Source organism: Colossoma macropomum, unplaced genomic scaffold (genome assembly GCF_904425465.1).
Source record: "Colossoma macropomum unplaced genomic scaffold, Colossoma_macropomum, whole genome shotgun sequence".
In the NCBI taxonomy this organism is placed as follows: Eukaryota; Metazoa; Chordata; class Actinopteri; order Characiformes; family Serrasalmidae; genus Colossoma; species Colossoma macropomum.
In genome coordinates, this window is record NW_023494789.1 from 26,254,451 (window position 1) to 26,272,994 (window position 18,544).

Below are 18,544 nucleotides of genomic sequence, written 5' to 3' on the forward strand. Positions count from 1 at the left end.
ATGAAGCATGTGTGAAGATGACAGACAATAAGTCCATGGATGGAGGCAAATCAGCAGAAAACATATTACACGAGGTAAAAATAACCATTACCTCTTGCAAGTAGGGCTGAAACAACTAATTGTTTTTATGCTGGAACTTTCGATGTGCAGGTTGTGCTATTATTAGGGAATTGCTCCCATTCCATTTATAAGTGGCAAATGATCCAGCATATGCTGCTTTTGCTGCACAAATGCTCCAGCTTTGGACACACAGCAACAACATGCACACAGCAACAATTTAACAGTTTGTCCCCAGATATGTATTCTCTGTATGAGTTCACGTCTGCCCTCCAAGATTAAGACTGGGTTTACTGCTTTAATCTTGGCTCCTTCACTGATAAATTTCACTCTGTCACTCAACTCATATCCATCAGTGAAAGACTCGAAGCAGTTAGCACACGATCAATGGTTTTATGAACAGCGGATGACTAAGAGAACATGCAGCCCCCTGATAACTATAAAGAAGAAAATTAGTTACACACAGAACGAGACGATTAATATTCAAGGGCAGATTCTGTGTGTGGGAGAAAATCAGTATATGGTTCATGGTGTTTCTCCCTTCGTGGCAAAACGCCTATCGCGGCTTAGTATTGTAGATCAGAGCGCAGCTGCATCTCTGCAGCTTACTGATAATATTCAGTCCTTTACCATTCAGGTCACTACATCAGGTGTGTGAGGCAGGGAAGATCTGAAGGTACAATGGAAGCGTTGTGATTGCTCAAGCACTATAGCACAAAGTGTCAGGAAGAATTCTGTCTGCTACTCATCATCAAGCTATCGTACTCAGGGAGGTATGATTTCCCTGCCTTTTCTTTGTTAAGAAGAAATGACTGAGCACAAGTTGCATAAAACATTCATTATAATTTCCTGCTGCTCTTTGTTTAAAATAGGCCTAGTGACAATAGACAGACACACACATATAGAGCTTAATAAATACATAGCCATACAGATTAAACAAACAAATCAAATATCTGCAGGAGGCCCCAAAGCTAATTTTATGACATGAATCAAAACAGAGAATCTTGGCACAATGGAACCAATGCAATCAACAATGTCATCAGAGCAGTGTGAATGGTTCTGCGCCTGCAGGCCAGGGACACAAAAGTTATCATCACAGAGCCATAGGCAGCTTATTGGAGGCAAATTTGAGCAGGTGATATGCAATTTCTCTGAACAGCACAAAGGGTGCTTCCCTGTTATGAACAGCGATGCTGGAGAAAGAAACGAGCTAAGTGCTGCTTCTGGCTCTGCAGAGCAATTACATTCCAGGGAGCCCTGCTTAAAATAATGGGACACTTCTCTCTAAGCTGTTTTCGCAAACGATAAAAGTTTCTGCCTTAACAATCAATAGCTGCTGAAATCACTTGCTTGTCTGAATGAGAACATGAGTAGAGCTGTGTGTGTTGGGCTTTCATAATGACTTTCCCCTCACTTTTATCCTTCTTTGCTTTGTGTTTAGCACTGAGACGCTGCAGGAACAGTGTGTCCATTCTCTCTACAAATTACCACTTATAAAAACCTCATTGTCCTTAATAAGTGCAAATATACAGTACTGTGCACAAATTAGAGACCATCCTTCATTATTATAATTTCAAGTCAAAACAGCCAAGAAGTATAAGTTGTTCATTTTTCAGTGTCAGAAAAAAGCAGAACACATTTAACAGAAAATTACACAGAAACATCGACAACATATAATTTTTATCAGTATTTAGTTTGCCCAGTTCTTGCCTTCATTACTTTCTCCTGTTTATTCCATTTTTTTTTACTTTCCCTTCCTTAGGCAAGCATCTCCACACAAAATATCTCCTTGTACTTAATCCGATTTTGACTGGAAATTAAATAAATGAAAGTTGGTCTATGACTTTTGCACAGTCCTGTACTTAAAGTGTATTGTGCAGTCAAAAAAGTGGAGGAGTAAAGTCTTTAAGAAAGCAGCAGACGAAGCTTAAAAGACAGCTTTCTTTTCTATCTTCCTGTCTCCAGTTATTCTGGTTCCACATGATGAAAGTGAGCTCTGGCTCCGAGCGCTCCTGAACAATTTTCTGCGTCTGAGCCGAGTACGCGCACTGCTGAGCCGAAACTGACTTTCAATTAAAACACCTGTCCTCCAGACACGTTTGTTTGAGGTCTCATCATAAGACAATTATAATAGACCACCATGAAAAATCTTCGATGTTCTTTGTGCTCTCTGCCATGTTCAGAAATATTAACCTTCTATTTAATCAGGATATAATGGAGGGGGAAAAGATGGAAAGCTGACAAGCTCAAAAGGTTCTGAGTTAAATTGAGGTAAAATGTTTTCTCCTGCCGGGGGTGAATCGCTGACACCACTGTAATACAAACACGTGATTCAAATCGGAGTATGACAGTGAAGATTAATTACCAATAAACAAAACGAACCAGTCGAGTAGAAAAAAATTGGATACTGAAAAAAAAGCCATAAATCTTCCACGCCTCTGATCCCAATCTTTAACAAGCAATTTAGCAACTGAGAGTCAAATTAGGGGGTTTTAAATAAGGTTGTGATCCTAATCTACATCTTTCTAACTCAGTTTAGTGACGATTCGAAATCAACAGATGTTGGGGGATCGAAAATAACAGTGGCTGTTCATGCACACACTGAATGAAAGGAGACGGCCCACTGGCCAATAACAGCAAACCCGGCTTGGCAGAGATGATCCTGGGCAGAGAATGTGAAGTTTTTGGCAGCTTCCTCATCATCTCTTCCCTCTCTCACCTCTCGCCTGTCTGTATCCATCAGATGCTATTAAAATGCACAGGCCTGCTTCCTGCTCTTTGGCTCGAGCTCTTTAATTGATTCCCCAGGGTGCCACCTGCATTTAACAGCTTGTGATAATGAAAGGGCAATTAATTGTTCCATAAACCGGTGTCTTCCTAGAGCACAGGCTCCAAGAGCCTCCCAATTGGTTTCAAAGTCATCTTGAATCTGATTCTACACCAGGGGTTCCCAAAGCAGGTTGTGTAGATCCACTGCCCTGGAGAGTTATTTGCAGTACCTGGCTCTCATGTTTAGATGCTCTTCAAGGCCTTGATTAGCTGGATCAGGTGTTGCAAGATTAGGGTTGGAACTGAACTCTGGAGGATGGCAGATTTGGTAAAATGTAAACTTGGTCTATACTAATGTCTAGATTAGTGCACAACAGGCGCAATCTCGTCCTCGTCTGGCGAGAACAGGTTTTAATAGCCTATCTATTCTTTTTTTTCTAACAAGACAATTTACAATTCAGGAGCTGGACCTCAATGAGAGCTTTCATATACAACTCAGATGTGTGTAACTCAGTTTAAGCTCTGTTTCAGCAGATTCTGGTTTACGTGTTGAACATACTGGGCCCGATACACTAAACATTTTGCAACCGTTTCAGGTGCAAATGACACGCATCGTGCCTGCATGTTATGTAAAAATTAAATGTCATTTTTCCATCTAGGCATAAATTTGCTATAATGTCTCAAATGTCTCCCATACATGTCGGGTGGCCTTCTTTAACAATGGAAGAAGACACAGAGCCTAGACCGAGCCATCAGCCTCGAACATGTGCTGAAAAAATCACAAGGTAAATTCAGGCACATTATGATTTAATATTGTGGTTGCATTAATGTATATTTTGTGCTGTGCCTGCGCTCGTATGCACACTGGCCCTCAAGCTTACATTGTTATCATTTTGATCTAATACTGAGGACAAATTCTCGCAAAATAAAACTTCTTCATGGTTGCTGGACAAATGTCATGATGCTTTTCTACAGCATTCTCAACTACTGGTTAAAGCTACTGTAGCTACTCAGACCAGCAGCTCCCAAACTTTTCTAATCCATGGCCCACTCAACTGACCACAAAAGCTTCCATGGCCCACAAGATTTTACCAACCAGATCATTTAAAGTGCAAACAAATCGAATACAATAATCAATGTAGCCTGGTGCTTGACTTTCTAATATTACACAACACAATAAACACTAAAAGAATAACCAAACATTTTCTGATTCATCTAATGCGTAATCTAATGTTGTGCTTGATGACAAGCTGAAAAAAAAATAAAGTTGTGAAAGGAGGTTCAGTCCAACAGGATTAGATACATATGTGAAATTTTTATCCTCCCAGCTGATGCCGTTATTTGTTATGCTTTAAAGGTTTATTTTAAAAAAAGCGATTTATTCATGCAGGATTTTCCAACAACAGTAAACTAATTCTGTCCTGTGTATAACTGATAATATCCCGCACATCAAATGTGATTTTTCAAGTGGCGTAAATGTGATATGATTTTATTCGTGTCAGCTTGAGGGGGCTCAAACTGAGATGCCCATCCGAGTCGTATGTGAAAGCTCTCATTAAGTTCCAGCTCCTGAATGAGGTGGTGAAACTCTTTGTGCTCCTTTTCCAGCATGAAAAGAACCATACTCAGTTTCATCATTTGCTGGTTTTGTGAGGAGCAAAGATATCCTTGTCACTTAAAGACTTTCTGCCTGTTTGTTTGTTGTTACTGCAGTGTGATTACTTTTACTTTAAAAACAATGAGTTTTTTTATGGGGGCTTTAAAAGCCATTAGGTTACAGAAGTGTGATGTACTGTCTGAGTAAAATTTGCAATATTTACTGTACAGCTTTAGTGCTAAGTAAAACTGCAAAATTGTAAAAATATATTTCTATTGATCTGTAGAACGACTTTAATACAATGACAGAAAACACCTTATATCTATCTATCTATCTATGTATAGATACCTTATATATATCTATCTATCTATCTATCTATCTATCTATATATATATATATATATATTTTCAGAAGCAGGGGGGCATGGCTTTGGACATCACTTGCAGTCTGAAGTGTCTCCTGCAGCAAGTGCTATTAGCACGCAAGCCACCATTAATCTACACCAGAAGGAACTCATGAACGCATGTTTTGGCAGTAACATCTTTTATAACAACGGGTGAAGTATGGTGAAGTGTGGTTTTTAATAGAGATTTTCATTAAGACAGTTAAGCTCTTGCAAAGAAAAACAGTATATGTGACATATATGTGACATTTTTTATATGAATCATATACGCATAATATGGCATTGTTTGGTGCCTTGTATTTAAAATAAGAGGTCAATAAAATGTAAATAAAGCATAGTTTGGCTTTTCGATGAAAAGGGCTGTACAAAATAAGAGAGAAAACAAAATAACTGATAATCCCAAAAAGTTTGGAATGGTTAATATGTGTTTTGGTTATGTTGGAGGGGCTCAATTAAATGTTCAAAAAATCCTGTAAACAAAAATAGAACTGAAAAGTAGATCAAAGCTGTAGCGGACTGTGTGTATTGGTTGGGGAGGGTATTTTTAAAATATTGCGTTAATTATTTTTAGATATCTTCAAGGCCTACAGGGAAGCAAACATAGTGATTGTATGTGCGAGCTGAAGCTTACTTTTTGTCAAATAAAAGAACATAATGACAACACAGTTCAATGAAAGCTGTGGTTGCAGTGTATTGCCATCACCAATTTGGCCACAAAACTGTAATTAATCTAGTAAGGAAGATTACTACTGCGAATGTGACACACTACTGTCCAAAGATGAGGTGTCTGAAGCCGCTCAGCTGACAGAGTCTTTCCTGAGATTGAGATTTTTGTCTGATGTCTGAAACCTGACAGTGTGGTCTTAGGTTGTCCTAACGTACACAATAGCATAGGTGGCCTTCTGGACAGGCCTGGACACAGTGCACCACTTCCACTGTCACTGGGAGCTGTTACTGTGGCACGTGGCACTGTGGTACTCAGTCGCGGTTGGGACTCAAGGCTTAGTCCCAACATTTATGATCATGAATGTGGAACAAGCGGTTCTGCTTTTCTGCATGGGAAGTGGCTCTGGTAACAGGATCACAATCTACTTCTTTTTCCCATCAGTGCTGTTATAGTTACAAATAACAGCCCTGAGCAGAACTTCATTCGCGTACTTGCTCGCAGGAACTGTGTTTCTCTGCATGCTAGAGTGACTGGGGAGAATGATACAGCAGCTTTGGAAAGTGAGTCTCAGCTACATGTCCTGAGGTCCACTGCACCCCCACTGTGTTTGGCTTTTTAGATCTTTGCCCAAAGGACAGAGTGAGATGGAGAGGATGTGTACCAGTATGTTTAAGAGGATATGTTCCAGAGAGGGAGAGAGTGCAAGAAATAAGAAAGAAGGAGCAGTGCATTGTGTATAACAACACACCTAGAGTACTGCGCACAGTCAGAGACCACCCTTCTTTTATTTCATTTCCAGTCAAAATGGTCACTAAGCACAAATCATCAATTTTTCAGAAGAAGAGAAGACTGGATAGAAGATAATCTACTTGCACAAGAAAGAGAAAATTCAAAGGAAAAAAACAAAGACAAAAACAGAAGTTCCCAAAACTGGAGTTAAAAAAATAAAAAGATAGAAAATGGGACTACTACCAGGGTGTGAAATGTAGGTAAGTAAGCTTTTATCTTTGAACAAAAGGAGAAAAATCAAGCTCCACCTTCAGGTCTCAGACCTGAAAAAATCCATAGATGCTTCTGTCCATCCTTTCACTGTGACAGCTCGATGCTATGGGTCTGAAAGGATGTGTAGCTGACAAGAAGCTGTTACTGAGAAAAGGAAATAGACCAAACTAAAAAAAAAAATCAAATGAAACAAAAAAGTGACTGGTGTTCTCAGCACAATGGGCTGATTATCCTTAGACATCACTGAATGTGTTTGGGATTACTTCGATCATGAGAAGCAGAAAATGTAACCAACTTCTAAGACTGAAGTTTGGAGGTAAAAAATATCCCTGTAGATTTCTTTGAAAAAATGAAAGCAAGTCTTTCAAACAGAATGGAAGCTGTAATACAGACAAAAACTGAACACACTAAATGCTAAAAAAATTGTATTTGTTTGTTAAGGCTTCTGTGTCATTTTCTGTTAAATATGTTTTCTTCTTTTTCGTTCAAACTTGTAGGCCTACGTGTGACTGTAAATGAAGTAAATGAAGGTGGTCTCTGACTTTTGCACAGTACTGTAAATAGTGTATTCTCAGGGCACATAAGTATATGCATATCTGTTGTTGAATGCATGTTCAGGGGAATAAAAGAGTGCCTCAAGAAAGAGAGAAAGAAAGAGAGAAAGAGATGAAAGTGGCTGCATACAGAGGCATTCCATTTCCTCAGTCACCTTCATTCACTGCCAAATGGAGTTTCAATGACAGGTTTCTGTCATCCTTGGAAATTTTCAAGCATTCAACACATAATCTGACAAAAGCACTCAGGGCTGACTTACCTTCTTCTTGGATTTGAAGACACTGCATCTGAACACATTGCTCTGCCCATCTCTGGCTATGTAACTGAAGATTTTCAAATCTTGGGAATCATGTGATACATAGAATATCCTGTGAAAGACAAGAAATTCATCCAGGATGTTATTCGTGCTGCTAAATCAATACATGAGAAAAAAAAATTCTTAAAAAAATAATCAATTAATATTCCAGTCTCCAAGCCTAAAATCAATAAGGTCTAAAGAGCATAAAACACTGCATCTATGTGCATGAGGGTAATTAAGGTTAAAGCAAAACTTTTTAACTGCACCAGAAATTTTGTTTGGAAGAGCAGATATTAATTATATGTAATTGTGGCTGCTGGTTTTACCGTATTATTAAGTGACCCATTGGTGTGTGTGCATATGTGCAATAAATCAAGAGGTTGTGGAGAGCAGGGTTCAACCTCGCACAGGGCAAAATGTAAGATAGATTTTTAAGATACATAACATAACATCCTTCTGGTTATATTCGTGTCATTCCCATAAAAACATCATCTGTGAATTTTCACAGCAATTGGACAGATATTTCTAGATTCACTATGAGATTTATCATTTTTTTTCCATGCTTTTGTACCCTGAAAGTAAATTTCATTTTATTGTGTTAATCACTGATTTGGGTGTAAGTCTCAGAATTCACAGTCTTACTGCTAAGCCTCCCAAAGTAAATAATGTGACAAGTTCACATCTTCCTCAAAAAAATTCAGAAGTCATTATTATAAACGTATCATATAGATTATTTAAAAAATATATTTACATTTTATCAGGATGATATTTCCTCTTTCTAGTTCGTGGTCAAAAATAAATCTGTCAATGTTTTTATAATCTAAGTTTTCTACGTTTTTCATAATTTAAAAAGGTTAAGGTTGGAATGATTGTCTGGTTCAAAGACCATAAAATTATTTTGAATTAACTGTTTGTATTATTTTATTAGACTTTTCTAGCACAAGCTCCTCCACCTGTTACAATTAGGGGTGGGTGATATAGAAAAAAGTTGCATAGCACGATGCTTAAGACAATTTCATGATACATATCATTGCTGAACAGAAGGCAACTTTACAGGAGAAGGTCAAATTTTTAACAGAAGTTAATAGACAAATATTTTTTTTCAAAATAATTCTGGACTGTTTCTGTTGGTCCGTTCATCATGAAATTTTGACACAAATGGTAACTGCCTTTTCCAAGTTATGTCAAAAAATGAAAAATGACAAAAAATGGAGATACAAGTGACAAAATACATTACTAGTAAACTGTAATCAGAAACTGTCAATATAATGATCATTATTCAACATTTCACATACCATACAGCACTAAATCCATTTAAACAGGACTGATTATGCTTTATAATTTTGTTAATATGTTAAATGAAGGATCAAAAAGATAAGCAATAAAAATAATATAAAAATAAGCAAAAAAATCATCTTGTAAAAACATTGTGTCAGGCATGCTAATATTTGCGGAGGGTACCATATATAATCATTTGCACATTTTCAGTGGCTTTTCACTCATCACTAAGGGCAGGTGCTTAAAAAGGTTTGTTTACATTCATAGCACAAATGTGTATTGTTTATATAAAAATATTATTTTTTTTCAAATATTTTTACAATTATTTAGCAAAAAACAAAATATGCCGTGCCGCTTCTTTCCCTTCCTTTTCAGGATATCAGCAGTGGGTTGTCCACTTAATCAGTGAAAAATGTTTCATCTGAGATCAGATAAAGGTTTATTTTTCCTCCAATCATGATCACGCTGATTGCGATCAATCACCCACATGGCAATGCACTTCTCCAGCACAGCGGAGAAGAGGGATTTTTATCCAAAGCTGGATCAACTGATAAACAGTGCAGCTGCTCAGAGCTATCAAAGAGTGCGCTGGGATGAAAAATCCCAGGATTTCACTCCAGTGACAACTAAAACAATGAATGTCTACATCAACAACACTCTCCCCTACGCACGACCACTGCTACAAACAAAATCAAATATATCAGGAGCGATTTAAATAAATAAGCGAAGTGCAGTGACTTATCTGGTGGAAACTTTAAAGCCAGGCTGGGTGTAGATGGGCTGGAAAGTGGTTGCTTGTGTGCAGTTTTGTAATTCAGTGAAGCCTGACAGGATAAATTAACAGCTCAGACGATCTCAATAGGCTTTGTGTCAGTGGAAGAGAAATGCTGAGAGAGTGTGTAGAGCGAACAGAAAGAAAAATGCACTGGCCTGGAACAGGCATGCTCTAATAGGCTATGGTGTTTAGAATGTGTTTAGTGTTCAACCACAGATTTCTGTGCTAAATTCATAGCACCCAGACCACTGCACTGACATATGTAAGTAAGATGAATGGGCTGTGAAAGCATTTAATCATTCATACTAATTACTTCATAAAGTAACGTCACTGCTGTTCTCTTTGTGCGTTGATATAACGTCAGTGAGTGAGCGTGTGCGTATGTCCCAATTCACAGAGTAACTCCATCAGCTTCACCTTGCTGAGTCATGCCTCATTATCTCAGGTAACATACCGATACCAAATTCATCCCATCACAGCAGAGCCAGGACTGCTTGACCTTTTCAGTCTAAGCTGTAGCACTCATGAGATTCCTCTCTCAGACATAGTGCTCTTGATTTTTAACACAGAAACTGGTGGCCTGTGGCCCATCAAACTAGTTTATTCTCAGAGAAGATTCACTTATTCCCCCCTGTGTGCACAGATCAGAAATCCCTGCTCAGGTGTGCAGTCAAAAGGGGGAACTGAAGAAAAGCAGAAGAGAAAAACTCATCCTCTATTAATTGTATTCTTCCTTTGGCTGCTTACACCACAGGGTGATGTGTTGCATCAGCAACTTGTGAGTGGAACACATGCTGTATAAGAAGCCTCCCTGCCTCTTTAATTTATCAACATTGGAGCTGCTGAGCTCAACCAATATTCAATTTCTTACAACAGCCAGTAACAGGTGTGGGCAATGACAATATGTTAGTGTTATTGTAAATGTCACGTTACACTTTCCTGAGTACATTATTTCTGTCCTCAATACTTGTAAAACACTGAACAACTGGATGCATCATAAACAAGGACAAACAGTGTCACTCATACAACCTGCTCTTATGACACATAAAAAGCTATGGGTGTTAACGATGCCCTCTAGTGGAGAACTGTCATCCTGCTAAACATGAGCGACTGAGTGAACGAGTGACAAGCCAGGTCCACGAGGTGCTTTCGCATCTAAAAAGGTGGATTTAGACTCCCGGTCAGAATATGTGAGTGGTGCAGAGTGGAAGCAGAGCAGGGAATGGACCGGCATGCTTTTGCCCAGAGCACGGAATGTCTTTTTTAAAAGATGGATCATCACTCCGAAATCACTCCAATACTGCTCCATCCCACCAGTCCTTTCCAGTCAGTCCGTCTTTTCTAAGGCTTGAATGCTCTGGCCTTTCACACATACAGCATTTGCCCTGCTCAGTGGTTATTTTACAAAATAGATAATTCATAAAAGAGCACGGCACATTTGTTTGCCTTTGGCAGCATTCTGACATGGGATTGGGTGACCACACAGCATCAGTGCCACGTTTGGGACATATTGCCACACTGCTCACACAACCTGTGTAATATAAAGAGAAACAGCCATGAACTCCAGCAGGATCTAACAAACCCACATGTTTGCAGTGACATCTTTGAAAATGAACGCTGAAAACTTTATTACCAAAAGATATTGAGTTAGCATTATTTACGTGATTTCATTAAAACATTTCATGACACCAACTAATGCTAAAAAAGCATGCAAGCTAAAGACTGTATAGAACGTAAGTCTAAGCTGTGTCTGTTTCACTGTTTATCTGCTGCTACTCAACTTGTTTGAACATGTCTGATGACCAGAAAAAAACAAGAGGGACAAACAGCATTTTAATCAGCTGTTTTTCTGTTTTAGCCAAAAAATCTAAGTGCCACTTTTTTTAAGCACCAAATCCTTTACTTACAAACCAAAAAATCTTTGTTAAATTTACCTCTGCTGTTTGGCAGATGCATTTCATCTGGTTCAGATTGTTTGCAAACCTCAGAAAAAAAACTAAATATTGTAATATAAAAATGGTTTCAAGTATTATGACGTTACATTATTATTTTACTTATCATATCATCCACACTTAACAAGTAATGAGAGTAACAGTATGTTGCACTGATCGGGTGTCATTGTTTGTCATTGGTTCAGTGCCATTAGATTCTTGAATAAAACTGCTACACATGCTGCAAACGTTATGTTAAGCAGGCAGGAGCAGAAGGGGTAGTATGCCACTGGACATCTGCATTAGGCTTTCAAAGTATTGATCTGGATGAAATGAAAAATCTATAGTGTCTGTATTACGACTACACTGTGAATTTATAAAGACAAGAATTTGTTTAAGGTTTATAGACCCAGTCAATAAATAAGCATCACGATTTAATGTTCACTATATACCATATGGGCAACTGGAGGTTAGGGAACCAGCCTTATGACTGGAAGGTCGCCAGTTCAATTCCCTGAGCCAACAATACGTGACTGAAGTGCCCTTGAGCAAGGCACATAACCCCCAACTGCCCCCCGGCACTGAGGATAGGGCTGCCCACCACTCCGGGCAAGTGTGCTCACTGCCCCTGTGTGTGTGTGTGTGTGTGTTTCACTGCACGTGTGTGTACAGTTGGCCAATATTTTGTCAGAAAGTCATGATTAAATTAACCAACAATGACGTGACAAAATCTAACATTTTACAAATAATTGTAATGGTAATGGAAATGAGAAATGATAATTAAAAACACCATTTGGTTCTTTTACTCTCTTGCACTGGCCAGAGCAGACGTGTTCAACAGTGAAACTGTCGGCTGTGTGGAACTATTTCTTGTTTTCTACGAGGGACATTAGTGATTTATAATCACTGTTCATGCAGTGTATCAAGAGATGGTACAACACCCAATAACTTTTTCACTACAGGTTTAAAGAAAGTACAAGACAGCTTGCTTGGACTATTTTCATTATTTTTCTTCATGTACATCCAGTAAACATTATTTTGATAAACAAATTCTCAAATGGAACATTTTTAAGTACTATGTATCCTCGAATGTAGACACTCCAAGAACTGTGTACCTAGCTAGCTATTGAAATCCACTTCTTTAAGTGAAGTGACACTGAATGACCCCTCTCTAGTCCTAAAAAGCACATACAAGCAACAGACCATCATGAATATTTCAGAGGCAGAGTGTAAGCACCATCAAAGAGCTTAGTATAACAAACTTTGCACAGAACAACAAACCAGGGCTGTGAAATAATAATACTGAGATTTATTCTGCTCATGAAACACAGTCTTAAACTCCTGCCTCTAGTGCTTAGATTCAGCTCTGAATGACAAAAGGCAAAGAAATGTCATCATGGCCGTTAAGGAGGGGGGGTCCTCAGCAGGGGACTGCAGCTTACACACCTCTGGAGCAGACTGAGAGGCCTTCTAAATGCCATGATACTTCCATGGCCCTCATATGCTCCTGTTTCCCTCAGCAAGGCTGATACCTGCTTAAGAGCAAATGAGATATTTCCATTCTTTTATTGTTACACAAGATTTGCTCAACTGAATTACAGATATTAAGACTGCTCATAAAGCAAGAATTATACTCCTATCTAATTACAGACAACATTAAGGTCAATTGAGAATGACCCAAAAAATGTCCTGGCTAAGGTTCAGTGAAGATGAGTAGTGCGGTCAGTACAGCTCAGCTATGATATCTGGTAATAAATCAGGAAATGAGATACATGATTGTACTGACTGAATTACAGTCCATAAGTATTAGGACAGTGAAAATTATGATTGGTTTAGCTACAGTATGTTAGCCAGCACATTCCATTTAAAATGACTATGAGGTTGTGGGTCAGCTTTTATGCTATCATAGCTTTATAGCTTTTAGTCGGCTATGTATTTCTAGGTGCAGTTACAGATATAGTTCCATTCTGGGGACCACATGTAATTGGACAGTTAAACAACCAATGTACCAAAGACTACCAGAAGAGGAAAAACCCACCAGGATAACCTCAGAAGGCTTACCACAAGATGCAAACAACAGGTAAGCCTGGAGAACAGAAAGGCCAGATTTATAATCTGGAAAGATCGAAAAGCCTGCAGAATCACTGGAAAACATTTTATGGGCAGAACTGACAAGATGAACGTTAACCTGTGCCACATGACAGATGGAATGACAAAAGTATGGAGAAAAAAGGAACCACTTCAAAGCATTCAGTCTCATTTGTGAAACATGGTGGCATGTGCATATAACTTGTTTTCATTTATGATGGGGCTGACTAAATTCATGATCTCCAGGACTCTTCCCTCTTGCCCTTCATGCACTTAATTTTCAGTCAAAACAATCATTAAGTACAAGTTATCCAGAAAACATATATTTTAACAGAAAACAGAAGCCTTTTCAATATTTAAGGTGTCCTCTTTTTGCCTTTACTACAGCTTCCATTCTTTTCAGGAGACTTCTCCAAAGTTCAGTCTTCCAAGTTTATTGCTTTTTTTGCTTCCCATGAGCCCTTTAACCCCAAACACACTTAATGTTGTTGAGGTCTGGACTCGGGGTCTACTAATTGTTAGAATGACTTTCATTCAATCTCTAAATATTCTAATTATTTAAAACTCCATTTTTTTGTTTTTTCACATACTATCTTTTAACTTTTACTTTCCTTATGCAAGTGGTTTATCTCATGTCTACTCTCTTCGGAAACATCTCCCGAACAGTGAATTGTATGGATACAAAACTTGTACTTAAAGGTTGTACAGCGGCATCTTAACTCATCAGATCCAACCAAAACATGTTTCACTTTGCAGCAGAACAATGACCAAAAAAACACGTTTAAAGTTCTTCTGGTAGAAAAAGGTGGATTTTTTCTCAAAATAGTCACCAAAGCTAAACGCCACAGAGCATGCATTTCATTTAAGGCAGGCCTAAGGTCAAAAGGCTTTTCAAAAGTAGGAAACAAAAACTTTGGTGGAATTTGGTGGTGTCTATACATTGTAGACTTCAGGCACAAAATATCAAAAATTTTATTTTATTTGTCCAATTATTTCTGGTCCCCTGAAAGGCGTTTAAATTCAATTTGACATGATTCACCCAATAAAGATGTAATACCTTCAAATTAAACCTCACATTCTGCATCTTTAGTCATATTATTGAGTGGAATGCAACATATTCATTGCATCTGTTGCACAGTGCTAAGTCTGAGGTCAGTGTTAACAAAATCATATTTTAAATAGTGACTAGCATACACTCCTAACAGTTATATGATATAACCAACATTTGTCACACACAGCCAATGTCTGCATAAACTCAAGATTACATAATACACATATTATAATTTAGGGTTTTTTCCCCCCATTTAGCAGGTTGTATGCAGTAAGTCATTCCCTAGCCTGATAAAAATAAACACTGCTCTGACATTTCGGCCTCCTCATCCTCTGATGTCAGGATATTGGATGGACATGCTGTCAAGTCAGAGCAGCAAAACTCAGCAAGGATGATTAATGCATGTTGATTGGGGTGGCAGAGAACAGTATTAGGGTGGACATCTACAAATGTGTGTTTGCAGAGAATTTCAGAATGATGTGTTTGAGGATTGTTGGCTTCTAGCTGGTAAAATCCAACAGAACCTAAACAAAATATGCCCTTTTCAACAGTAAAGTTTAATGAGTTTAATATTATTGTGGTAAAAAAATCCAAAATACAGAGTAATGACTCTGCTAGCATACTGTCCAGGTCAGGCAATTCGTTCTTTGTCTACTGTCTTTAGCAGCTGTATGTATCTCAGCCAAAATTGAGGGAGACTGTAAGGACAGAGTTATTCCACCGAGTAAAAAAAACATGATTGTGGTTAAAAAAAAAATCAGGATAACCCACTGATCCCTGTGTCTGTGTGAGCTTCCTCCGGGTACTCCAGTTTTCTTCCACAGCCCTAAGGCATGCAGTCAGGCCAAGTGGAGATACTAAAATGCCCCAAGGTGTAAATCTGTGTGTGAATGTATATGTCTGGGTGTCTGCCCTGTGATGGACTGTTTCCTGCCTTTCGCCCAATGAGCGCTGGGATAAGCTCTAGCACCCCACGTGACCCAGGAGGATAAGCAGCTTAGATAATATGTGTGTGTGTGTGATATTCCACTGACCTACAGTAGAAATAGCTAATAAATATACAATGGCTGGCTCTTTCTTTTCTTATTTTTCCTGTAGCTTCAAGTTATGTCAAAGAAGTGAGTTTTAAGATGGACTTAAAAGTATGTCTATACTATCACGGCAAAAAGGTTTTGCACAAGTCACGTCTATTTACTTTAAACGCGAGTTGGTTTTGTCAACCTGCACAGAACAGCGTGGAGCTTCAACAAATTTGTTTTAAATTTGATCCACAAAGTGCTGTGCTTGAAATGAGCAGCTAGACTGTGGGCTATTTCCTGTCATCATGTCGCTTTAGAATATCAAACAGGTCGTTTGTATTCTTAAGTCATAAGTCAATCTGTTGAAAACAGACATTTGACATGTTTCAGTTCCTCTGTAGGTGGTTTGCTGACTTTAGCAATGACAGTCAAATCGTGCCGCTGTACAGGGTGGCACCCAAAGTAGTCTCCTGACTACTTCTGATAAGTATTAGGTTAACGTCCCACCATTCACAAACTCATGAACTGGTGCGCCAATGTCAGTATGCTATGAAATACAGTAACATGAGTAAAACTAACAAGCTAACACTAGAGCTAACCAGCAATAGATGCAGTAGCAGGTGATGATGATGACTCTGCCTTCTAAACAAAGTTTTCTGTTCTCAGTGGATCATGAGCCAACATATTTGTTGAGATAACACTGAGAACAGAGAAATATCTTTTCGTTGGTTTTTATTTATAGCTGACATCAGCTAGTGTAGTTAGTGTATGTATCTCTTCCTTCTCATCATGTCAATCATGTCCTTAACAACATGTTCTGCAACAAGAGCATATCAAGGCACTCGTGTTACAGTATCATATAAAACTTAATCTTGAACATGAGTGAAACTGACGCACTTCACAGCCCGGTAAAAATATAAAAGCCCGGTAAAAATATAACAGCATTTAACAGTTTGCCTGCGTATTTTATCTGTGATGCAGCTTAATGAACCAAATAGTCATTTCAGTATTAGTAGTGATGCCTGGAGCAGTTAACCAAGTACTTGAGTATCTGTGCACATCCCTAGATGAAATGCATATCCAATACTTTCTGATAACCGTTCCCTTCACAGACATCTCTATATAACAGAAACATATTATAGAATTGGACAGAAGTTGATAAATCGATGAAGCAGAGAATCAAATATACCTCCGACATTGTGATGTATTGGGTGACAAAAGACACACATTCCGTAACCAGAAATTGGACACAGATTCAGCAGGCTAGTGTTTCTACTTCTATGTCTTTTCTGCAGTCCATCATGCAATTGAATATAGTGAACCACACGTTGATCCATTGAAGACATCAGTGCTGCTATGTTGAAAGAAAATATGTATGTACTGACATCAAAGAAATAGATGAAGAATCTTATGACAGCAAGTGGATGATGGTTAATTTATAAAGTTGGAATTAACAGGCTGAGAGCCAAAATGTAGCTCTCAATTTAACTGCATAATCAATTTCAACAGCGCTAGCATACATCTGAGTTTCTGCAGAAGGAACACTCTCATAACGAGAGAATCCAAAGGGTTAGTCACTTTTACAATAAACAGTGCAATAATCTAGCGCTCATTACAAAAGGTTTTTGGTGACACACACTTTCACTACTTTTTAGCAACATTAGCCTTGTAGCTCCAGTGCAAAACTAAACAAGCAAACATTTGAGACCAAACAGGTCTTGGCTTTCTGAATGCAATTAGAATAAACAAAAATGTGTATACTTTGCTTTTTCCCAAACCATTTCTAAGGCAGTAAATTAATATTGTTTCATTTCTGACCTTAAAATGTGCCTTTCCTGTCAATTTTGCCACAGTCAGGCACAGCCATTTAATGCTATACCATTCTTTTGCAGTTCACACTTGGTTTCAGGGTCATTATGGCTTCAAATAAGTCCTTTACAAAAAACAATCTGATGGATGTTACCAAAGTTTTAAGTCCTGGACAAACATTCATGACTTAAGACACTTTCACTGGGAGAGGCATTCACTAGAAATAATACACCATTTTATAAGCTTTAATTTCTAACTGAGATTGAGGTGACAAATCTAAAATAAAGACTTAAGACTTGACTCAGACTTGCATAAAGCAATCACTGCTCTTTAGTGCAACATCAATAATCGTTAAAGAAACATCAATACGATTTTGGTAGACCTGAAATTTAAGTGGAGTTTGACATGATAGGGCAGCTACTGTCTGAAAGATTTGCTCTTAAACTGTAGTCTGGCCTTCAGTCTGAATAGTCCTTTGATTTATTTTGTGACAGGCTGTCCAAGCCTAGATTTTCTAACTCAGACATTCTTTACAGGGGGTTTGGAAGGAGGTTGTTATCAGTAGGGGAGTGACAGAACCATTTATGTTTTTCATTAGCAAAGCCAAAACCAAGCCATCAAAACAGTTCCTTTAAAGCTCCATAAATTGGCAAGGTAACAACAGAGGCCTATGAACATCGACAAAACCACAAGAATGCACCTACTAAAACTTAGCAATGTGAACTGTGTGTTTACCAAGCTCTCCACTGGTTTCTATCCCAATTACAATGTTACTGGATTAACTGGTCAATCAATGCGCTGTATATTTGAAATGTTTGACCTGAAAAGTTAGAAAATCACTTGTATGGAACACAAAAGATCATATGGTGTACAGAATGAATAGTATACTTCAATAAGTTAAAGAAGGCACCTATCCTACACTTTGAGGACACTGCAAATGATGGCTTCAGAGCAAAAGTAAATGCAACGTCTACATTTATACACACCATCCCACAAAATGGAAAAACCTACATTACATTAGCTCCACTTCATCACTCTAAGCGTCAAGGAGAAGCTCGAGCTCTAATCACCACTTTTGTCTTTCACTTGATTGCCACTAATTCAATGTGTCCAGTACGAAATAACAGAGAAGAGTGGCTGGGGGGGTGTCTCAGGCTCATTGTGGTAAGCTGCCCAGCAGATCACTAATTAAGTGCCTCACTGTCACTCCTCTGCACTCCTGCTGACACATCTAATGAGCCCTTT

General features: G+C 38.4%; 1 protein-coding gene across 1 annotated transcript in view; it reads right to left on the minus strand.

Moving 5' to 3' along the window:
* The window catches only part of nos1apa (nitric oxide synthase 1 (neuronal) adaptor protein a), a 130,572-nt gene that overhangs the window by 40,260 nt on the left and 71,768 nt on the right, over window positions 1-18,544 (minus strand). Inside the window, exon 5 of the mRNA XM_036570681.1 lies at window positions 7,310-7,418. Coding sequence (XP_036426574.1) covers window positions 7,310-7,418 — 109 coding nt within the window. The remainder of the gene's footprint in view (window positions 1-7,309; window positions 7,419-18,544) is intronic.